The sequence below is a fragment of the Oncorhynchus nerka genome, linkage group LG10 (genome assembly GCF_034236695.1).
Source record: "Oncorhynchus nerka isolate Pitt River linkage group LG10, Oner_Uvic_2.0, whole genome shotgun sequence".
Classification (NCBI taxonomy): domain Eukaryota; kingdom Metazoa; phylum Chordata; class Actinopteri; order Salmoniformes; family Salmonidae; genus Oncorhynchus; species Oncorhynchus nerka.
Genome location: NC_088405.1, coordinates 40,951,650 through 40,976,596, shown reverse-complemented (window position 1 = coordinate 40,976,596; position 24,947 = coordinate 40,951,650). Strand labels below are relative to the sequence as shown.

At 41.3% G+C, this 24,947-nt stretch overlaps 2 protein-coding genes across 6 annotated transcripts in view; both read left to right on the top strand.

The window, feature by feature from the left end:
- The window catches only part of mypn (myopalladin), a 52,416-nt gene extending 33,852 nt beyond the window's left edge, over positions 1-18,564 (top strand). For 4 of the 5 annotated variants that reach the window (XM_065023363.1, XM_029669880.2, XM_029669878.2 and 1 more), the window contains 12 exons: positions 137-878; positions 4,038-5,300; positions 5,556-5,703; positions 6,423-6,503; positions 9,227-9,448; positions 9,774-9,923; positions 10,003-10,085; positions 10,678-10,807; positions 10,984-11,191; positions 11,445-11,610; positions 11,879-12,012; positions 14,183-18,564. In XM_065023363.1, coding sequence (XP_064879435.1) covers positions 137-878; positions 4,038-5,300; positions 5,556-5,703; positions 6,423-6,503; positions 9,227-9,448; positions 9,774-9,923; positions 10,003-10,085; positions 10,678-10,807; positions 10,984-11,191; positions 11,445-11,610; positions 11,879-12,012; positions 14,183-14,361 — 3,506 coding nt within the window. In that variant the 3' untranslated portion in view covers positions 14,362-18,564. The remainder of the gene's footprint in view (positions 1-136; positions 879-4,037; positions 5,301-5,555; positions 5,704-6,422; positions 6,504-9,226; positions 9,449-9,773; positions 9,924-10,002; positions 10,086-10,677; positions 10,808-10,983; positions 11,192-11,444; positions 11,611-11,878; positions 12,013-14,182) is intronic. The other variant, XM_065023364.1, reaches the window with a different exon arrangement.
- A 3,632-nt stretch (positions 18,565-22,196) lies between these two features.
- atoh7 (atonal bHLH transcription factor 7) lies at positions 22,197-23,596 on the top strand. The gene has a single exon (XM_029671956.2). It carries the CDS (start codon positions 22,435-22,437, stop codon positions 22,882-22,884), a length of 450 nt encoding a protein of 149 aa, XP_029527816.1. The 5' UTR covers positions 22,197-22,434; the 3' UTR covers positions 22,885-23,596.
- Positions 23,597-24,947: the final 1,351 nt, after the last annotated feature.

Here is a 24,947-nt window from a genome sequence, read left to right as displayed (position 1 = left end):
TTCACTTTGAAAATGTGGAGTAGGTTATGTAGATCAGTAGGAGTTCATTTCAAGGCAGCAAAATGGGAAAACTGTGCAAGGGGTGTGTAGACTTTCACTAGGTACTATACTTATCCTTCTCTCTGTACCTCATTAGGCAATGATAACACCAACAACAACCACGTGAAAACTCCACACAAGTCCACACAAGTCCCAGAGCCCTCTTCATTAGATCTCACTCCTCCCAGTCTAAAGCCTCAAGCTGAGGTTCCTGTGACCAACAGCATCAAGCCTCACTCCAACACCATCCGCCTGGATCCGCTCAGTTCCAGCACGTTACGACTGGACCCTCTGAGCACCAGTACCCTCCGTCTAGATCCTCTGAGCTCCAGCATGCTGCGCCAGGACCCTGTCAGCATCAGCATGCCCAGTCTGGACCCACTAATCCTGGGCAGCAGCCCCAGGATAGGCACCCGTAGCTCCAGCACATCTTGTCTGGATCCACTCTACCTGAGCACCCCTCACTCAGATCTGTCTACTAGCTCCAGCAGGGAACTTCCTGAGCCCAAGACTGACCATGAAGACTCCAGAGCCTTCTCAGTGTTATCAGACCCTGCCGTTGGTCTGAGTCCTAAGGTGGAAGGGACTCCTTTCCATAAACCTGAGCCCCCTCCCCCTGTAAACCTCCCTGATCCCCCCACCTCCTCTTGCCTCAAGCCTGGGGTTCTGGTGAGCCACAACGGGCCCAGGTCCAGCTCCAGGGTAGGCCTCCGTGTGCACTTTAAACTGCCTGAGAATGAGACAGACAACGAGAGTGAAACATCCGATAGCCATTCATATGAAGATATGTCACAGTTGTCCAATAAGGAACCACCTCCAGTCCTGGCCAAGCCCAAACTGTGAGTATTCTAATTAGAGGTTCACAGCAAAGCTTAGATTCATTTTTTTGCTTGACATTGTCAAATAACTCAAGCATAGATTGGTGACTTTTTTTCTAATTTGTCACACAGAAACTGGAGGCCATGAGTAACTTGTTCAGCAAGAATAGCACTTGTCTATAGGTGGTGCTGTAATAAGCAGTCTTGCTTAAAACCTCATTATCCGAGTTATTGATAAATCAGAAAGTCAGATTGTTCATGCCCATTTCAATCCTTTCTAAATCCACTTCACAATGCCCTATCAACTTGAAACGTTTTAGGGTCATGATGAACAATGATGAACCATGATGTACCATTTTAAAGGTGCAATATGCAGAAATTGCTCCATTTCCTGGTTGCTAAAATTCTAATAGTTCCCCTAATTTAAGTTTACCAAACAAGTGTAGAGAATCATTGTACCATCTAAACCAATTTGAAATATCTTTCTAATAACCAAAAATATTGTATTTTCAGCTGTTTGAAGCTGGTGTACAAACCCAAAAGTAAAAGATGCAGAAACAAAACCTAAGAACGGGAAGCATAGCAATAGTGCACATAGAACAGATCTACCACTTCCTAGACTTGCGGTCAATGAGAATGACAGATCTAAAACACACATTTCTATGTGAATTTGGTTGGTTTGCCCAAAACATGACATATTGCAGCTTTAAGTTTGGCATTGATATCTTAAAAAATAAGGAAACTATTAACAATTCACTTTTTTGACACTAATGCTTAAAGTAATTGTAAAAAAATCTTATTCTCATGGACTAAAAGTCTTATTCGATCAAAATGTGGTCTTTGAGCTCATCACAATAGTACTTAAAGAGCGAGAAAAGAATGTTGATGCATTCAAACATGGTCACACTATACGCTAATATGCAAAAACATCTGTTTTGGGGAGATGCTGTGTTATGACATGCAGAATTGCCTTTTGTAGGATACCTGGAGGCATTAATATCTGTTGGGTGATTGGTTGAGGCTTCTAGGTTGTGTAACGTCCCTCCGAGCCCTTACCAAAACACAAAACATGGCGGACAGTTTCTCTCGCCTCGGATCTTAAACCAGTAGTGACCACTAACTACAATGACAGTACACCTCAAATTAAAAGGTTAATCTAACCTAGATTTCATACTAGAGCAATAACTACTGTTCAAGAGGATTTTGTCTCATGCACGTTAATGTCACGTTTAATTATGCAGACAAACAATGTGAAATATTGTGATTAGTATATCTGTATGATCACTTATTGTTGCCCTATTATATGGTCTGAACTTAGTGAAGGTGGATCTATTGTTCGGTGAAATTAGAAACTGGAAGTCCTGCAACTTGCGCAGTCAGCGTATTTCAGCTGTGAGAGTGTATTGAAGTATTTTGGAAGGCTAATGTGGGGTGTACCAACTGAGATTTAAATCAACATGGTAATTATTTCACTGATTGCACATAAAGGAAAATAGTTCCTAAATAATAGAGTGCTTGATTTGTTATCCAGCTGATCTTGTGTCCTTTCTGTCATCCGATGAACCCCATGCATTGCTGCTCGCAGCTATATTTCTTAAGCATTCTTCAATGTATTTTGTATCAATTAACTTAAGACAAATCCTAACTTAAGACTAGTCCCAAGACTCAGAGAGACAGCCTCACATGATATGGTGACAACTGTTAAATATCTAGTCAGACAACAAACTATTAGTTTTATCACCATTTTTCCCCCCTAAATTTGCACCGACAGTTGATTTGATGATGAAAACGCTTTATTCTGAAAGCAATTCTAAAAAGTGTTTGGTTTCAGGATGTATTTTTGCGTTTACGGTCCTTGTTTTGAAGTAAAGCAAGCAGCTTGAGTTGTGTGGGCTGTATTTAGAACAGCTAACATTAGAGGTGGGAGGGTCTCCTCTCGAGCTCCCTATCTGACCTGCTCAGTTTTCATTTGTCTACTGAATACATATCTGTGCTTAACTATGTGGAGATTACAACTACAAAAAACTGAGGATGGTCATTTCTTAATGTAAGTGCAATGTTATGCTTTTTGTGCATGCTAGAAATCTTTGCACACGGGCATTGTGTTTGTCATTCTTTTGTCGGGAAGAAAAAAGTATGTCTGCCTCTAAGGTGAAGTGTTTTGCATAGTGTTAATAATTGTTATTGATTCAGTTATTGATAAGTTATTGTCTCTTTTTCACTTTATGTTATCAAAGTGACTGATATTGAATGTGAAACGAATGTAAAAAATGCTAGGATAATGTTGCAATGAAAGCTTTTCTTATACCAATCATGATACAGCACATTACTGACATTTCCAGTTGCAGAGTGTGTTTAGAGTCTGGATGCTCCTATACCTTAAAAGGGCAGACTATTTCCCCAACCAGCCCCTGAAAGGCACATTGTGGTCATTACTTTTTAGGGAACTGTGTTTAGAGTATTTGTAGTTATTTGGTGACGAACACATTAAGACTTTTGAACAAACAAAATATGATTTTTATTATAGCCTGATCTCAAGTCTGTTTATACTGTCCTGGCAACTTCTGTGGTTTGGCGTGACAATGACCATAGGAGCTGGCAAGACAGCACAAACTGATCTGGGACCAGACTAGTTTTATTATACACTGAGTATACCAAACATTAGGAACACCTTCCAAATATTGAGTTGCATCCCCCTTTTGCCCCCAGAACAACCTCATTTCGTTGGAGCATGGACTCTACAAGGTGTCGAAAGCGTTCCATAGGGATGCTGGCCCATGTTGACTCCAATGCTTCCCACAGTTGTGTCAAGTTGGCTGGATGTCCTTTGGGTGGTGGATCATTCTTGATACACATGCGAAACGGTTAAGTGTTAAAAATGCAGCATCGCTGCAGTTCTTGACACAAACCGCCTGGCACCTACTACCATACCTCGTTGAAAGGCACTTAAATCTTTTGTCTTTCCCATTCACCCTCTGAATGGCTTAAAAATCCTTCTTTATCCTGTCTCCTCCCTTCATCTGCACTGATTGAAGTGGATTTAACAAGTGACATTAATAAGGGATCATAGCTTTCACCTGGATTCACCTGGTCCGTCTATGTTATGGAAAGAAAAAAGTTGTGTATACTCAGTATGTAAAGTGTTAATGTTCTCAACATCTTCCATCTCTGTTTTCTCAGAGACCCTGTCCAGCTGCAGCTTCTACACAACCAGGTGCTTATGGAGCAGCAGCAGACTGACACTGAGCCAACCGGAGCCACCCAGAGTCAACCGGAGGCATCTGCCTGGCCAGCCCGGAAGCAACCCGAGCCCCAGCCCCAGCTCCAGCCCCAGCAACGCCTACCCCGTTCATCTACCCCCATGCCCCTGCAGTCCACCCACCCCGCACCCATACTGACCATGGCCCCAACACCCTTACTCAACTTCACCCCTGTGACAACACTGAACACTACCCCTGCAACCCAGCTAAACACTAGTGCCCCCGCACCCCTGCTTAACATTGCCTCTGCACCACTACTGAACCCATACGCAACCCAATCTTATTTTCTTTCTTCTTCTTCACCCCTGCTAAACACAAGCCCTGTACCACCAATAAACACTACCTCTGCACTACTACTGAACACAGCCCCTCCTGCACCCATTATGGGTACCCTGCCATCCTCTCCTCAACTGAAGACAGCTTCATCTTGTATGAGCTCCCCTCCATCTGCCCCTCTGCTGAGTACTGTTCCTGCACCCCACCTGCATACCAACCCTGCATCCCCACCCTATATGACGCTGCAAAACACCACCCATTCTTCCCAGCTGAACTTAGCCCCCTTATCCCTGCCTAAATCTATTCACTTACCCCAGTTTAACACACCTCTCATACCTCATCTGAATACAGCCCCCACAGCATCTCTCAGCTCCATCCCTGCAGCTTTCAACAGGGCCCCTACAACCATGCAGAACACCTCCCCCTCCCCCCTTCTCAGAACAACTCATGCCTCCCTCCTCAACCTGGCTCCCATTTCGCAGAGCTTCAACTATGCTAGGCCAAAAGAGTTTATCACTGCCCAGGCTCCCCTCTCTCCAGTCAGGAGTCCCTCCCCTACAGAGTCCCCAGTTCCGTTGCTCCACGAGCTGGCTGCCGAGCTCAACTCCTCCAACCCCAACCTGTTCTCTCCACAACCCAGAGTCTTCCCCACCAGAGTCCTCAAGTCACCCACTAGCCCCCCTTCCTTCATGTCCTCCCCCACCTCCCCCACCCTTTTGCCTGCTGCCTACCTCAACTCTGTGTTCACCCTGCCACAGCAGTCACCCCCACAGGCAGCGTCCCCGACCTCCAGCACCTCCACCCCCAGCCCCATCCAGAACCATGTGGCCTTCCTCAGCTCTGTCCTGCCCTCTCTACACACCACACAAGCCACCAACTCGATGGGCCTGCCCAGGAGTGCCCATGGGTAAGACCCTGTGATTCCTGAATTCCCGGGAAACATTCCCAACGTTCCCAGGTTTTTCTATAAATCCTTGTTGGAGGATTCTTGGAACTGGGAGGGAATAAGCAGGGGTGGAATCCTTCAACTCGGAATCCTGCAACCGGGATTTTGGAAAACTCTGGGAACTTTGGACCTCTTACCTTACACTTCAATTCTTCATATTACAGTTTTACATATTGTAAAATACATTTTTGCTAATACATTTGTTTTGATCCACAGGCCACCTCAAGGCATGCAGAAGAAGTTGCCTACAGGCACTCGTCCCATGTCAGATGTTGACATTCGTAGCAGCCAACAAACCCTCCTCCAGGATATGGAGAAAAAGCTTAGGTTCAATGAAGATTTTATGCGTGGTCATGTACAACAGGTATCGGATATATCCCTTCAATTGTACTGTTATTCCCTAAGGCATAGTCCTTCCATTATGGGGCGGCAGGTAGCCTAGTGGTTAGAGCGTTGGACTAGTAAACGAAAGGTTGCAAGATCGAATCCCCCGAGCTGACAATGTCGTTCTGCCCCTGAACAAGGCAGTTTAACCCACTGTTCCTAGGCCGTCATTGAAAAATAAGAATTTGATCTTAACTGACTTGCCTAGTTAAATAAAGGTAAAATAAATAGATTGACTGAATATGCAACTAAATGAATGAGTACTTGATTGATGTAGTAATGTGGCTTGGAGTGGAACCAACAAAGGAACAGAGTGATCTCAAATAAATAAAGTATTATTCTTCTACAAATTCTTTTCAACCCAACACATTCCTGCATGGCGCATTCTCACTTTCTTCCCATTTGCTATTCTGACATTCGTATTACAGTTCTATTTTGTTCTCCTTTTACATCGCAAGTGGAGCAAAGTGATACAATGTGAAACGATATGGAAGCAGTTAGAAAATGCATTCATCTAAACCGAGAGATCAGCAGTGCATCAGCAATCATTCCTTTTCCAATCATTCATTTTCCATATTCATTCATCAAGTACGTCTACCATATAACAACATGCAGATCATTTCAATCACAAATGAGTAGTAGTAACGTGTGTGTCCATTAGTGTGTTTGTGTTCATCAATCATCCCTATCTTCTCATAGAAGCAGACTACTTATGAGGGGAAAACAGCGAGCAGACCCCTCGGACCAAACATTCCTGCCACTGTCTTTAACTATGACGAGGTACAGCGAACATCTCTCCCTCCCAAACATTTCTTTGCTCAGAACGTTTGGTAACACATTACATTAAGTTGCTCTTAAACCTGTGCAGAAAGACTGTATTTACACCAGTGACAACATTAGATTAACATGTTGTTGCAGTGCATTTGGAAAGTATTCTTGACCCCTTGACCTTTTCCAAATTCTGTGACGTTACAGCCTTATTCTAAAATGTATTAAATTGGGGTTTTTTTCCTCATCAATCTACACACAATACTTCATAATGTCAATGCAAAAATAGTTTTTTAGAAATGTTTGCAAATGTATTAAAATCAAAAATGGAAATATCACGTTTACCTAAGTAGTCAGACCCTTTATTCAGTACCTTTGGCAGCGATTACAGCATCGATTATTCTTGGGAATAACGATACAAGCTTGGCACACCTGTATTTGGGGAGTTTCTTCTATTCTTCTTTGCAGATCCTCTCAAGCTCTGTCAGGTTGGATGGGGAGCGTCGCTGCACAGCTATTTTCAGGTCTCCAGTGATGTTTGATCGGGTTCAAGTCCGGGCTCTGGCTGTGCCACTCAAGGGCATTCAGAGACGTGTCCCGAAGCCACTCCTGCATTGTCTTGACTGTGTGCTTAGGGTCGTTGTCCTGTTGGAAGATGAACCTTCGCCCCAGTCCGAGGTCCTGAACGCTCTGGAGCAGGTTTTCATCAAGGATCTGATCTCTCTCTGTACTTTGCTCCATTCATCTACTCTCCCAGGCCCTCCCGCTGAAAAACATCCCCACAGCACGATGCTGCCACCACCATATTTTCCAACTCCAAGCGGGCTGTCATGTGCCTTTTACTGAGGAGTGGCTTTCATCTTGCCACTCTACCATAAAGGCCTGATTGGTGGAGTGCTGCAGAGATGGTTGTCCTTCTGGAAGGTTCTCCCATCTCCACAGCGGAACTTTGGAGCTCTGTCAGAGTGACCATCAGGTTCTTGGTCACCTCCCTGACCTAGGCCCTTGTCCCCCGATTGCTCAGTTTGACCGGGCGGCCAGCTCTAGGAAGAGTCTTGGTGGTTCCAAACTTCTTCCATTCAAGAATGATGGCCACTGTATTCTTGGGGACCTTAAACGCTGCAGAGATTTTTTGGTACCCTTCCCCAGATCTGTCCCTCGACACAATCCTGTCTCAGAGCTCTACTGACAATTCCTTCGACCTCAAGGCTTGGTTTTGAATGTACCACAGATGGACGCCAATCAAGTTGTAGAAACATCTCAAGGATGATCAATGGAAACAGGACGCACCTGAGCTCAATTTCGAGTCTCATAGCAAACGGTCTGAATATGTATGTAAATAAGGTATATCTGGTATTTATTTTTAATACATTTGCTAAAATAAATAAAAAAGTGCTTTGTCATCGTGAGGTGTGTAGATAAATGAGAAAAAAATATTTAATCCATTTTAGAATAAGGCTGTAACATAACAATGTGTGGAAAAAGGAAGGGGTCTGAATACTTTCTGAATGCACTGTACATAGTACCTCAGTAATTGCTTAATGGAATTGAGCTGGTTTTTGTAATTACACAAGAGGAATTGGAACGATTCCTTATTCCACTTGTGTAATAACTAAAAACCACTCAAGGCCATTACAATTACAAAGCAATAAAAAATATGACGTATTGTGAGTGTAGTAATTACAGCGTCACTATACAGGTATAACAGCAATGTAATGTAAAGTGTTAGTGAATGTTCAAAACCGTTTTTTAAGTAGTATGTATGGATGTATATTCATATATCCAAACACTGTAGTTAATTCATCATCCTAATCAGGCACTTTTAAAGTATGTGTTAACTAATATCCATTGCATGAATAATCCAAACAATTTCCAAACTGAAGGTATACGTATTGACCACACTCATGTAATGTGATGCCCCAAATAGGCTGAGGTAAATGACATTCTAAGATTTGAGCAACCTTCATCGTTTCTTGCATATGAAATGTGCATAAAAACTTCCTTTCAAATGTTACATTTCAACTGATGCCACGGGTCCCATCTGTTGTTCCTCTGAAAGTAATTGTGTTGTAATGTTGTCATAATTTCACTACATTTAAAATACCACTAACATTACCACTACCGTTAATCTTTTCAGTTCCATTACCTCAGGTCCTCAGGAGAAAAGAAAAAAAAGTTGACGTATCATGATAGAAATCTGTTGGAATTTGAATTGTTGGAATGATGTGTTCTTTGATATTTTTCGCCAGGAATGCTTAGCTTGATATTTCAGTCCAAATGTGTTCTCTGTTCTCTGTTTTACCCTCAACTTCTGTTGTATTTTGTGTAGTAGGATCAGTCCAATACCAAGGGAGAGTGATAAGAGGAATGCCACTGCATGATACATTTTAAGGTTTAAAGCTGCACTCCTCAATCTATTTTTCTGCCCACAGTGAGACCAGAACAGTTGTCTTTCTAAACTGAAGGCTGGTAAATGTAACTGCCACTTTTGAATCAAAATAGATTGAGGAGTACATCTTTAACCATGGTTGGATGTCAATTCCATTTAATTCCACTGGAATTCTAATGTTCTTCATTACTTTTCAATTAGGATTATTCGAATTGGATTGAGTTCAAACCTGCCTTTAACACGATATCCCGATTGATTAGTGGTGATATTGTGCTCTGGGTCTGATTCCTCTGTCAATCCACTCAAGTAAATACTCATCCAAACAGTTTCTGACATGTGTTTTTAGGAGTACAAAGTGTCCAACTTTGAGCAGAGGCTGTTGAGTGAGATAGAGTTCCGTCTGGAGCGCACGCCAGTCGAGGAGTCGGATGACGAGGTACAACACGATGAGAGCCCGACAGGGAAGTGCGTCGCGCCCATATTCGACAGGAAGCTGAGGAACTTCAGGGCCATGGAGGGTGTCCCTATGACGTTCTCCTGTAAAGTGGTGGGGATCCCCGTACCGAAGGTGAGACAGCACGTCTATGGTCTCTAAATATGTTTTCACCCACACTGTTATTTTTAGCAGAGGTTTTCATCCAAAGTAACTTACAGTACAGTGAGTACAAAGGTTCTTAGTATGTGATCCCATCAGAAATTGAACCCACAACCTTAGTGTTGCGCTATCAACACTCTTACCAACTGAGCCACACAGGACCACACAGACGGTCAATGTTTTATTTGCCAACGCCAGGCAAATAAAAAATGTTGGATCATATTTGGGGGTCGCCCGGGATCTGGACATATACTCAACGTTTGTTAGAAATCTCCCTCTCGCTTCAACACCATTTCAGGTTTACTGGTTCAAGGATGGCAAGCAGATCTTGAGGAAAAATGATCATTATAAGAAGATACGAGAGGGGGACGGAACCTGTGTCCTACACATAGAGGTCACCAATAACGACGATGATGGCAACTACACTGTCATGGCAGCTAACCCCCAGGTAACCAAACCACCTGTAATCACCTTTCTTACCCCTTCACTAAATCTGATTTGTTGATTAATGAATGAATGCTCACCAGGGACGAATCAGCTGCTCTGGTCATTTGATCATCCAAACGGGTCCTCTCCGAAACCGAATGACACCTATGATTCACTCTCAGAGGTGAGCAGGACTGACTGAGTGTGCATTGGGATCTACAGAGGTCAGAAGAACCCTCTTCAGGTTGGAGAGCCAGCATGATTGCAGCTCTTAATGTTTTGTGGAGGCTACTTACAGTAAGATCCCAGATGTACATATTGCCCAGACTACTGTTGAACAGCCCTCATAGCAACCATAAACCAATATATCGTTAAACCCATCAGAGAAAAATACATTGTTTTATCTCTATGATAGCAACATGAATCTCATGCATCGTTGAATGGGCTCCTGAGTGGCACCGCGGTCTAAGGCACTGCATCTCAGTGCTAGAGGCGTCACTACAGACCCTGTTTCGATTCTAGGCTATATCACAACTGGCCTTGATTGGGAGTCCCATAGGGTGGCACAAAATTGGTCTAGCATCGTTAAGGTTTGGGCCGGGGTGGGCCGTCATTGTAAATAAGAATTTGTTCTTAACTGACTTGTCTAATTAAGTAAAACATTTAAAATCATAATAAAATTAGCGATAGCGATTAGCGATTGCAGATGACAAGATATCTCAGCAACACTAGGGCCAATATACATGTACTGTAACATATTCAGCACATCCCTACAGGGTGCGGGCCCGCATACAGGAAGTAGAAGAGGGTGAACCAACCCAAGAGCGCTTCTTCCGACCTCACTTCCTCCAGGCTCCAGGGGACATGGTGGCTCACGAGGGCAGAGTCTGTAGATTAGACTGCAAGGTATGTCCTCTCTGGATGAAATAACCATGGACTTGTAAATAAGCAATGGGCATTTAATACATTTTAGAATGACTATTAAAAAAGATCATTACTCTAAACCAGTTAGGATAGCCTTTGCAGATAGATAGGACTGCACACATCTCACAAGAAGTGTTGTGTGTTTCTCTGTTTTCCAGGTGAGTGGCCTACCAAACCCAGAGCTGATGTGGCTGATCAACGGGAGGCCCATCTACCCAGACGTCTACCACCGGATGCTGGTGAGGGAGAACGGCGTCCATTCCCTTGTCATAGACCCTCTAAAACAGGACGACGCTGGAACATACACCTGCATCGCCAGCAACAAAGCAGGACAGAGCTCCTTCGGTCTGGAGTTAAGAGTTGTGGGTAAGAGTTCTCGAAGCAATGAAGCATTTTCATGAAACCCAAATAGTGTACCTCTTGATAACAAATGAGTATTTCATGATTATTAAAGATTTATACGCATTTATGATGACTAGGTAATCAGTGAGAGCTTTTGAATAAGTACAAAGTCCAAACCATGAATTGGTTGTTGTAGTGATGTGTGCCATTAGAATTAATAAGTAGTAGTAATTAGTAATTGTACATGACAGAGAAGAACTATTCTTTTCCCTTTCAGAAAAAGAGATGAAGCAGGCCCCCCAGTTTGTGGAGAAGCTCCAGAACACAGGCATCGCAGAGGGCACCCCTGTCCGACTGGAGTGCAGGGTTCTGGGCATGCCTCCACCTGTTATCTATTGGAAGAAAGACAACGACACCATTCCTCACACCAAGGCCAGAGTCAGGTTAGTGCTCCCTAACTAACCTCTCCCCTTCCAACCAGAGAGGTGACTGCCCATCCTGTGGGTGCACTTATATTAAAACTCATGATGACAAGAGGTAAAACAAAACCATGCTTAGCGATGTCGGTACATGCCAAATTAGCTTCGACTTTTTGAGATTAGAATATTGATGCCTGTTATTCACCATTTTTTTATTTAAAAAAATATATATCACAGTGAATATATACATTTATTATGATCATTTAATTGAAGAGATGAATTTTGATTCTAGCATACACCAGGATGCCACTGGATATGTTTGCCTCCTGATTCAGCCCACCAGGAAAGAGGATGCTGGCTGGTACACCGTATCAGCAAAGAATGAGGCTGGAATTGTTTCATGCACAGCCAGGCTAGACATCTATGGTAAGTTCAATTCAATACAACTTTCCACAGCTTTCTTTTACCCACCAGTGTTTATTGTAATAGTTTTGAATTAGTTAATAGTTGCTAATGATTGTGCTTAAAGTATATCAAGATATCAAATAAATGCACAATAATACCCAACGCTACAGTGCCTTCAGAAAGTATTCACGCCCCTTGACTTTTCCCACATTTTGTTGTGTTACAGCCGGAGTTTAAAATTGATTAAATTGAGATTTTGTGTCACTGGCCTTCAAACAATAACCCATAATGTCAAAATGGAATTATGGTTTTAGAATTTCTTATACAAATTAACACAAAATGATAAAGTTAAAATGTCTTGAGTCAATAAATATTCAACCCCTTTGTTATGGCAGGCCTAATGTTCAGGAGTAGAAATGTGCTTAACAAGTCACATAATTGTGTGTGTGCAATAATAGTGTTTAATTAACATTATTTTTTATATATATATATTTTACCCCTTTTTCTCCCCAATTTCGTGGTATCCAATTGTTTAGTAGCTACTATCTTGTCTCATCGCTACAACTCCCGTACGGGCTCGGGAGAGACGAAGGTTGAATGTCATGCGTCCTCCGATACACAACCCAACCAAGCCGCACTGCTTCTTAACACAGCGCGCATCCAACCCGGAAGCCAGCCGCACCAATGTGTCGGAGGAAACACAGTGCACCTGGCAACCTTGGTTAGCGCGCACTGCGCCCGGGAGTCGCTGGTGCGCGATGAGACAAGGATATCCCTACCGGCCAAACCCTCCCTAACCCGGACAATGCAAGACCAATTGTGCATCGCCACACGGACCTCCCGGTCGCGGCCACGACAGAGCCAGCGGCCACTGGGTTCGCGCCCAGTGGCACAGCTGGCGCTGCAGTACAGTGCCCTTAACCACTGTGCCACCCGGGAGGCCCCATTAACATGATTTTTTAATGACTACCTCATCTCTGTACTCCACACCTACAATTTTCTGTAAGATCCCTCAGTCAAGTAGTACATTTAAAACACATATTCAACCACAAAGACCAGGGAGGTTTTCCAATGCCTCGCAAAGAAGGGCATCTATTGGTAGATGGGTAAAAAAAAAAAAAAAACAGACATTGAGCATGGTGAAGTTATTAATTACACATTGGATGGTGTATCAATACACCCAGTCACTACAAAGATACATGCTTCGTTCCTAACTCAGTTGCCGGAGAGGAAGGAAAGCGCTCAAGGATGAGGACAATGGTGACTTTTAAACAGTTAGAGAGTTTAATGGCTGTGATAGGAGAAAACTGAGGATGGATCAATAACATTGTAGTTACTCCACAATACTAACCTATATGACAGAGTGAAAAGAAGGAAGCCTGTACAGAATACAAATATGCATCCTGTTTTCATAAGGTGCTAAAGTAAAACTGAATACTATCCTGAATACAAAGCATTATGTTTGTGGCAAATCCAACACAAAACATCACTGAGTACCACTCTTCATATTTTCAAGAATGGTGGTGGCTGCATCTTGTTATGGGTATGCTTGTCATTGGTAAGGATTAGGGATTTTTTGTTGTTATTGATAAAAATAAACCTAATAGAGCTAAGCAAAGGAAAAATCCTAGAGGAAAACCTGGTTCAGTCTGATTTCCAACAGACACTGGGAGACAAATTCACCTTTCAGCAGGACAATAACCTAAAACACAAGGCCAAATATACAATGGAGTTGCTTACCAAAGGGACGATGAATGTTCCTGAGTGGGCTACTTACCGTTTTGACTTAAATTGGCTTGAAAATCGATGGCAAGACTTGAAAATGGCTGTCTAGCAATGATCAACAACGAAGAATTAAAAAAATAATAATGTGCAAATATTGTACAATACAGGTGTGCAAAGCTCTTAGACTTAACCAGAAAGACTCACAGCTGTAATTGCTGCCAAAGGTGATTATAATATGTATTTACTCAGGGATGTGAATACATACAAATGAGATACTTCTGTATTTCACTTTCAGTAAAATGTGCTACATTTTCAAAAAACATGTTTTCACTTTGTCAATATGGGGTATTGTGGTGAGAAAAAAAAATGTAATCCATTTTGAATTCAGGCTGTAACACAACAACATTTTAATTACATCAAGGGGTATGAATACTTTCTGAAGGCACTGTGTCTCTGTTGTCTGCAGCCCAGTGGCATAAGCAGGTCCCTCTGCCTATGAAAAAAGCTCCGCGGCAGGGCAGTCGCTATGCAGTGCTGACCGGCCAAGGCCTGGACATCAAATCTGCCTTCCCCACGACGGACAATAGCCCCATCCTGTTCTCCAGCTCCCCTGTGGAGGCACAGCTGGAGAGTGAGGAGCTGTGAGGAGCAGACACACTTCACCAGAGGGTTGTAAAAGTCTGTAAAATTTCCCATAATGCACAGGTTTTTCCGAAATTCCAAAAGTTTAGGAAAGTTTGAGAATTTTGTCAACCTACACCACCACCACCACTTTAATCACTACTGGCCCTTTGAGTCTACAAATGTCTCTTATCTGGAGTCTCGTAGGGCTGGTTTCCCAGACACAGATTCAGCCAAATCCTGGACTAAAAAGCATGCCCAATAGAGAATCTCCATTGAAAGTGCTTTTAGTTCAAGACTAGGCATAATCTGTGTCTGGGAAACTGGGTCCCAGAGTTGAGTCTGCTCTAACACCTCCTAATGACTAATCTACTAGTTCATCTAATCTGTGGTGGCCAGTGGGATGGAAGAGCAGGACTATAATCTTAGCAGTTTGTGTCATCTGGTTTGTGTGATACATTTGATGTGATACATTGAAATTACAATGACAAAAACGGTTAGATTTACAACTGGCAACCTAATGCTCTGTTTGTTCCTATTGAATTGTATCATTTGAAGCGTCTTATTCACACAAAACAGACAAACTTGCCAAGTTTTAGTTCACTATCATCTTTTGATAGGTCTGATTTGTTTATGGTTCATTTTGTTCTACTTTTTGATTAGTTAGTTTGATATTGAGAAGGTTGTTGAATGTTGATGATCATGACATACTTTCATCATCATACACTTCAACCTGTTCTTTATCTTTAGCAAATTGACTATTTCGTTTGGACGTGGTTGTTGTATGGTTTGTTTTTATTTCAAACGTATATATTTGTGTCAAATAAAGATAGTTTATTTTAATGTTCATATAAAATATATGTGCATTAAATGTAAATCAAAGAAATACACTAAAGGAAAGCCAAACTGACAAATTAAATTGTACACATGCATACATTGAGTGGGGGGGGGGGGGGGTGCTACTCAATATTAGGAAGGTGTTCTTAATGTTTTGTAAACTCAGTGTATATACAGTGGGGAGAACAAGTATTTGATACACTGACGATTTTGCAGGTTTTCCTGCTTACAAAGCATGTAGAGGTCTGTAGTTTTTAATCATATGTACACTTCAACTGTGAGAGCCGGTCTAAAACAAAAATCCAGAAAATCACATTGTATGATTTTTAAGTAATTAATTTGCATTTTATTGCATGACATAAGTATTTGATACATCAGAAAAGCAGAACTTAATATCTGGTACAGAAACCTTTGTTTGCAATTACAGAGATCATACGTTTCCTGTAGTTCTTGACCAGGTTTGCACACACTGCAGCAGGGATTTTGGTCCACTCCTCCATACAGACCTTCTCCAGATCCTTCAGGTTTCGGGGCTGTCGCTGGGCAATATGGACTTTCAGCTCCCTCCAAAGATTTTCTATTGGGTTCAGGTCTGGAGACTGGCTAGGCCACTCCAGGACCTTGAGATGCTTCTTACGGAGCCACTCCTTAGTTGCCCTGACTGTGTGTTTCGGGTCGTTGTCATGCTGGAAGACCCAGCCACAACCCATCTTCAATACTCTTACTGAGGGAAGGAGGTTGTTGGCCAAGATCTCGCGATACATGGCCCTATTCATCCTCCCCTCAATACGGTGCAGTCATCCTGTCCCCTTTGCATAAAAGCATCCCCAAAGAATGATGTTTCCACCTCCATGCTTCATGGTTGGGATGGTGTTCTTGGGGTTGTACTCATCCTTCTTCTTGCTCCAAACACGGCGAGTGGAGTTTAGACCAAAAAGCTCAATTTTTGTCTCATCAGACCACATGACCTTCTCCCATTCCTCCTCTGGATCATCCAGATAGCCATTGGCAAACTTCAGACGGGCCTGGACATGCGCTGTCTTGAGCAGGGGGACCTTGCGTATGCTGCAGTATTTTAATCCATGACGGCGTAGTTTGTTACTAATGGTTTTCTTTGAGACTGTGGTCCCAGCTCTCTTCAGGTCATTGACCAGGTCCTGCCGTGTAATTCTGGGCTGATCCCTCACCTTCCTCATGATCATTGATGGCCCACGAGGTGAGATCTTGCATGGAGCCCCAGACCGAGGGTGATTGACCGCCATCTTGAACTTCTTCCATTTTCTAATAATTGCGCCAACAGTTGTTGCCTTCTCACCAAGCTGCTTGCCTATTGTCCTGTAGCCCATCCCAGCCTTGTGCAGGTCTACAATTGTATCCCTGATGTCCTTACACCCTCTCTGGTCTTGGCCATTGTGGAGAGGTTGGAGTCTGTTTGATTGAGTGTGTGGACAGGTGTCTTTTATGCAGGTAATGAGTTCAAACAGGTGCAGTTAATACAGGTAATGCGTGGAGAACAGGAGGGCTTCTTAAAGAAAAACTAACAGGTCTGTGAGAGCCGGAATTCTTACTGGTTGGTAGGTGATCAGATACTTATGTCATGCAAATGAATTACTTAAAAATCATACAATGTGATTTTCTGGATTTTTGTTTTAGATTCCGGCTCTCACAGTTGAAGTGTACCTATGATTACAAATTACAGACCTCTACATGCTTTGTAAGTAGGAAAACCTGCAAAATCGTCAGTGTATCAAATACTTGTTCTCCCCACTGTAGCAAGTACTATGAATATGACCAGGTGAATCCAGGTGAAAAATATGATCCCTTGTTGTTGTCACTTGTTAAATTCACTTCAATCAGTGTAGATGGAGGGGAGGAGACTGGTTAAATAAGTATTTTTAAGCCTTGAGACAATTGAGACATAGATTGTGTGTGTGCCATTCCTAGGGTGAATGGGCAAGACAGAATATTTAAGTGCCTGGGTTTTTCACGCTCAACAGTGTCCTGTGTGTATCAAGAATGATCCACCACCCAAAGGACATCCAGCCAACTTGACAGAACTGTGGGAACCATTGGTGAACATGGGCCAGCATCCCTGTGGAACGCTTTCGACATCTTGTGGAGTCCATGCCCCAACGAATTGAGGCTGTTGCAACTCAATATTAGGAAGGTGTCCTTAATGATTTGTACACTCAGTGTATATAGCCAGCTCTACTATGAATATGTCTTTACAATTTGATATCTAGAATTGGTTCAAAAATATGATTGCGTTTACCTTGATTTTCAATTAAAACAGAATATTTCACATCGAATACATGATTTGTAAATGCACACTTTTGCACTGTGGTCCTGTTGTGTTTTGAGTCCATACTGATAGCATATGGAAAAGCAAGTGAACTACTGTAAGCAAAGGATGGCATTTAGTGCAAAAGCATTGTGCAAAGTGCAAAAAATACACTGTAAGCCTCATTATAAACTTGCAGTGTGATTACATTTGAAACGTTTCTGCTAAAATGTGTGTTATCAGGTGGCGATCATTTGACAAGAGTTTAGTCAACCGAACAATAGATAAATAGTCGCCTCTTTATTATCACGCAGTTTGAAATGAAGCCAGATTGGAATGGGGTTTATGGTCATTTTTGCGCTTTGCTCAATGCTTTTTGCATTACGAAAATGGCTCTGTTTCTTCTCACTGCCTCATAAATGGATAGTTGTGGTTACAGTAGCTTAACAGTACACCAGGAGCCTTATCCAAGGATTGCATTTCAAACACTATCATGATGTTTACTTGACAGAAATGCCTTTTTAAGGTGAGGGATTTGAGCTGCTATTTCTGCTGTATGGAGATAGGTAACTGAATATGTAAGTTATTTTAATAAGAAAAACGAAAATCTGACAGGAATTTATGCAATAATGTTCATGCAGCAGTATAGTTGTACTTTGAAAAATATACTCATGTGTTTCAATGTTAGTGGGTCTAGTGATAGGAAATATATTTGTTTGTTGGTAGGCACATGTGCTTTAACAGGATTCACTGATAGAATGAAATGTATGTGTGGGAGAAATTATGTTTTGACGTTTTGATGGAACTCTACACACCCTTGTAGCTAACATGCGATTATTGAAAAACAGATTAAATGTTTGAACACATATTCAATAAATGTAAAGTTGCACCATGTAAAATAGTTTTTTCCCCCTGAGAATAAAGTTATATTTATTCCAAAAAATATATATAATGTATATTTTTGTACATACATGTGTCTTACACATTATGAATGCATGACATTTTATGGAAATATCTTAATTTTTTTTAATTATTTCAATTTGACGTAGAATCAGAGTCTAGCAAAATAAAATGTATTGTTCCACCTACCTTTAAAAAACAAACATTGATCCACTCATTCACAATTGTTATTATTATGGATTATTGACTAATTCCTTATCAGCTAGATTGATTTTTATGGAGTATACATTTGTAACATGATAATCAACACATATCATTTACATTTACCTCTGTTATACAGTGCAATAATCCAATTTAATTGGATATCATGCTAGGTCTCAACTCCTCTTCCCTTTGGTTTATTGTCAAATATGAGGTGAGATCTTGTTTCAGGCTTATTAGCTTGTTATTTACTTATTTTTTTCTGAGACCAATACGCAATTCCAGACAGGAGACGATGCTCAGCTAAGCCAATTAAGCAATGTTAATCACACCAATTAGACTAGCAAAAAAGTTCAAATAGGCATGAAATTGCATTCACCTTACTTGACCTAATTGCAGTCCCCAGCCTCATTTGACCAGCTGCTACTTGTTGGCTGATTGGTAAATGAACATGTTATACTGGGGTTCGGTACATGGTTGTTATAGTCCTACTGTGTTAAGGGGGTATGAGGGGTGGAAGTGACAAAAACGTTATGCAATGAATTAATGTGATAATGAATTAATCAAACCAAATTTCATTTAGTCTACTCCATTATTTAATTACTGTACTTTTATTCAAACCGTTACTAATTTTAAAATGTTTGTCATGCCCCTCATAAGCCCTGTTTATTCCTGGTTCTGACATCCGTCATATCCTGATCTTGTCTGCAGTCTGCATTCGGATTCTGCTATGAAATGATTTGCATACAAGGAGGGACCTGCAATAGTCTGTATTGCGGACACAGTGGAGGGATAAAAAAAAAGTACATTTTAAACCATGTGTAGACACATTTCTGAAAATGTGGGCACAATCAAAATGTAGACAAGATCAGGACGGGGCTATAATGGACGCTGTTTCTATCTTTGATTGAACCCTGAAGTTTGAGTCTCAGGTAATAGGCCCTCTGCTGCGGATATGTCCATGATGAATTGGCTCTGAAGGGACACTTGCTAGTGGTTGGTTTAGGAGAGTAAATAGTCACGTGGTTTCAAGTGCAGTTTTTTAGATAGAAGCCCTGTTTATACCTGGTGCTAACAAGCATCCTGATCCTCTCCACATTGTTATTGTGCCCACATTTTTAGACGGTGTAGACGATTAATAGATGCATTGTGAGCTGATTGTGATCACATCTTCCTGGCCATCTACAGAGGGAGTCAGGAGCCTCGTTTAAACTTGGTGCTAACATGCTCTTAATCATTTCTAAATGAAACTTGAGTATATTATTTAATCTAATCAGATTGACGAAATCTGACCGAACATACTGTCGGCCCCTAATACTGACGTTTTTACACTTTCCCTACTCTTAAACTTCAGAGGCCGTCATCTCCAAGTAGATCTACATGCATCTGGACGGGTCACTCCTTTTTCTGTGACATATGGCTTTTGACAGAGGGGGTAAACTAGCCACCAGTCCTTGTCAGACAAGCCAATCATACGAATGAGTGGGAAAACAAGGCTGGAAGAAATGGAAAGGTCGGAGACGGTCTGAAACATAGGCCATACACAAGACAAGCAGCAGCTGGCCAACTACATCCATCTGTAATCAATGAACCAAACTGGTAGATGGGATTATATGCCTAATTGCACAGCAAACCAGTCCATTCCCAAAATGACCAAACAGCATGAGTTTGTGTCCTTGACCCAATATGACCTAGGCATGAGGCAGCATCTTGGGCACCTAGCAGTAATTCATGATTCATACACAATACCCTGGGTTTTCACGCATAAATCCCTTTCTACGGCATTACGTTACATGATCTATTCCAGGAAGTAAACACAACGAGAAGAGCTAATAAATATTGACCGGGATTGCTGTAGTCACATTACTCATATTATTTTATGCAAATGTTCTACATATCTGTTAATGCCATTCAGAAATACGACTGTCTAACATTTGAGTGCATTTAAAGCTAGCTATAGGCCTATGCGTGGGATTTTGGTATGTACTGTGTGGGTTTGTGTTTAGTGGGTACGTTTGGATGGAAGGGGAGGGGCTGTTGACCTGGTCAGATTCATCCCTTGATTGTTGGACTTACTTGCACCAGATGGAAAGGACAGACAGACAGTTTAACAAATTATTCTGTCAAGTCTCATTTCCTCGGACCACTAGACAGATCAATTATTTACTTCACACATGGTCCCCAGTAAGTACAAGGACACTAATGTATACCACATACTGTGCTTGATTAAGAACACAGCATTGGTAAACAGACCCGCAATAGCCACCCAATATTGGAGCAATCTCTTTTAGTACATTCTAATAAACCATAGCAATAATGAATATACTTCTTGTTTATTCATGTAATGTATGTCCCGTCCCTAACTCTACCCAAAATATCAAATTCAAAACTAAATGTTTCACAAGACCAATAACATGTCAGAATATTTTGTGTGTACTTGATTTTGTCCTTCTCAAAATCGTTTTATTTTTATTTTATTAATCCCAGTCGGTGAAAAGAGCAACTGAGCAGGGTGTTGTCTAGGAGTCACTCTTAAACCATTTAGGGGTTAGGGGTCACACTTACACTTACTTCTCTGGGGATAATCTGTCTCAGATTATAAATGAGATTATCCGTATTATCATTATGAGACTAAGAACGAAACCTGTGATAATCGAGTAAATAAACAAGTGGTGTTTCCTTTAATATGTCATTTGTAGTGACATATTATCCCCAAATGTTCTTTCTAAATGTAGGTATGCAATGCAAATCACAAATACATAATCAATAAACACACGCAAAAAAAATGTTAAATCATGATAATAAATCATATTTAGCAATGATAATTAATTCACTTTCTAATGGAAATCTGACAAATGGAAATTTTAAAGAAGCTGCATAAAAGCCCCAATAATCTATATTACAACAAATGTCATGAATGTTGACATCGAATGAAGTTCCCCTATGTTATATTTAACATCTGTTGTTCCTTCAGCTCTTGTGCAATTCAATTACAATTTTTTTTACTTAAGGGACAAAATAACCTGCTATTATAAACATTGAATACAACGTATGCCATACACAGCAAACAAAGGCCTAATGTAAAACAAAAAACAAACCAAAAAGATCATGGAAAGTACGACTGCAACATGTTGATTTCCTATTGAATTAAAGTGAACATAAGACTTTCAATTGTTACTTAGAGATTTTCCTTTGATCTCACTGTCTTTACACTGGTTAGAATTTCAACCAAGATAATCAGCTCTATAGGTTTCATTGCCAGATGGTAGATTTCTGTGTTTGCAACGCATGGCTGTTAGTAAAGCCATGATGGCTCAGAGTGAAGCCATGACCAGATAGAACAGGCTTAATTGGAATTTCATTAAGGATTTGTTTGCGTTTTTGTGAGTGGGTGTGTGTGTGTTTGTGTGTCTGCGTTGGTGTCTATCCCAGCAAACAATATTGAGGATGGGGGAGGGCAATATTGGGGAGGGGGGTTAAAAGCAATATTGGGGATAGATGGGGGAATGAGGGATGGGATGGGACTCCACCTGCTGCCACCTGTTCATCTCCTGAGTCATATAAAAGTGTGTTCCTCAGTCTCTCCAAGACCAGAGACACAGAAGCTGTTTTACTGTTTAGGCTTAGCAGAGGACCAACACTTTGGATTAACTTCAAATTGTTCACTTGACATACAGCTTTATCGATACACAGCTTAATTAGACAAGGACTTTGGACAGCTACCACGACACCAGACCATTTAAAACAGTCTGGCGGTTAGTTAACACACCACTTGACTTGGTTGACTCATCGCCACATTTTGGGAGGTTTTGGTAACATACAGTAGACAGAACCAGGAGAAAACTTGTGAACTGAATCGTGGAATTGTGACCAAAACCATGGTGTCCCGCCAGCCCAGTTGCACTGGATCTGACTCTGGATCCGAGTCCGAGAGTCTGGATTCGAAGTCTGGATCTCCAGAGAAGCATGATGGTACCACACGGCGGAGGATGGCAGCCAACGCCCGTGAGAGGAAGAGGATGCAGGGGCTGAACACAGCCTTTGACCGTCTCCGTAAAGTGGTCCCCCAGTGGGGCCAGGATAAGCAACTGTCCAAGTACGAGACTCTGCAGATGGCCCTCAGCTACATCATGGCCCTCAGCCGGATCCTGACGGACGCCCAGAAGCGCAAAGCCCCCCACAGACAGTGGCTGGACCTGCAGTTTGACTCTGTGCAGCCAGAGAACTATCAGTGCTTCAGTACTATCAGGTACAGCTCTCCAGTTGAACAGGAGTACATGCATTCGTCCTTTCCCTACCAGTACGACGGCCTCCAAGTTCCTACATAGACTAGATGGAAAACTGAAAAACTAGTCATGTTGTTTGAGGTGAACGACCATCTGTACTTGTTTTTATGATGCAGGCGTTTTCTCCAACCCAGGAGTCAATAAATATATTTGTATTGCTTTTATTTATAATTTAAAAAATATATATTTATTGACATTTGTTTATATTTGAATGATTATTAAGTTTAGACATACGTTTAATCTAAAATTCTTTTTAAAAAAAAGCAATTGACAGCTTGTATTGCATTTCAGTGTACTGTACTGCAATTGATTTAGCAAAGAGTTGGTTCCTCTGTACTCTTCCCTGGTAAACACAGACATCTTGGCTTTCTCTATTTTCTCTTTCTCTCTGTATTGTTGGTAAGTAAACATTTCACTGTTAGTCTACACCTGTTTTTAATGAAGCATGTGACAAATAAAATTTGATTTGATTTGTATCAAATCTTCCAGATGAGACCCTGACATAATTGGTGTAATTTATAGTGAATGTGAATCATAGGATTACAAGTGGAGTTATTTGCCCCAATTGTTATTGTGTAAAAAAACAGTGACATTTTACAACTTTGGTAAGATACATTTTGAATCTATTTTTGTAAATGTTAACATAATGTTCTCTAGCCACAAAATGTAGGCATTTTGGAAATTCTACATGTTTTTTTGTGCTCTTCAGTTTTTCTAAACTGTGTTTAAAACTGTTTGTTTAATAATAGTTTTTCTACTGAAATAAAAGTTGCTAGCTATTTTATTGAAATTGCTTTTGAGTTGTGTCAAGTTTTGTTCTTTTGTACATTTGCACATATTTGATCGTCTCATGGATCCCTTGACCAAGTCAGCAAGCGATGGTTCTCATCCAACAACCATTCTGTTTGGCTTGAGTGGAGACATCAAAGCAGAGCACTTTACAGGTGAAGGTCACTTTCCATTTAACTGAGACAGTATTTGTCTATCATCTAATAAGGAGGTAAATTGATTGTTATGGTAACCAATCATAACATATATTTGGGGAATTAAATGTGAATGTACATCCTGTACCCAAAACATCCATTAACCGTAGCCATTTCAACTCTTTCTATCTTAATTGCCCCATCTCATCTATGTTGTATCCCCAGACAACAGGGGGTGCAAAAGGGGACCTAAAAATGTACAGCATTTCTTTTCTTTTGATGTGTCAGGTTCTAAGTGAGATTGATGGCGGGTCAGTCTGGTCCTGCACCACCCTGATCAGTGCGTCGTCCTTTTGTCCGGAGCTCCTGTGCCCTGAGATAAGACGGGATTACGTCAATGGTAGACCAACATATGAACAAATAAAAGGGCCTCGTTTTTGGGCCCACAAATGTGAGAGAATAGGTGAGAGTGATGTCGTTGAGCTTCTTTTTTTTTTACGAGTGAAGAACATGAGACAAATCTAATCAATTGATCATCATCATCATTAATAATAATACATGTCATGTCGTTGATCATTATCAGAAATGAACAAAGTGCTAAACAGAATGGTTGAATTAGGATCACTAGTAATTGGGATTATTATTTCACAAATGCCTTGTCAATATTTTGACACCAGAATAAGGAGGTGATGTTGGCCTATACTGTACCTCTGACTCACACCCAAGAAATGACATAAATCAGGTCAGTAATAATTCAGTAATAATAAAAAGTCCCATATTACTTTAACACAACTGTACGGAGTTACCCCTAGAATAGTCGTATGACCACAACAAACCTGCATTTGTTTGAATACCAAGAATTGGGGATGGAAAGTGAGCGTTAGAAATGTTTAAATGTTGCCATCATGGTACAAGCGGCATCTGATTATTGAAGCCTGTGTGCCAGATCCTGCCAAAGGCTCAACCAATGAGGAGATATTAAACTCTATTGTTGGGCAATGGCTGTGCCTAATTCCACTGTTCAGGGGCACTGATGCACGGACCTCCATGGCTGGACTCTAACACAGAATCTGTTACTACCACCAATCTCTTCATATAGCATTTAATCCGATAATTATTTCATTTTAAGGGGGGAAATCTGTGATTGCAACTTCCATGTTTTACTTAAAATAATGCTATATA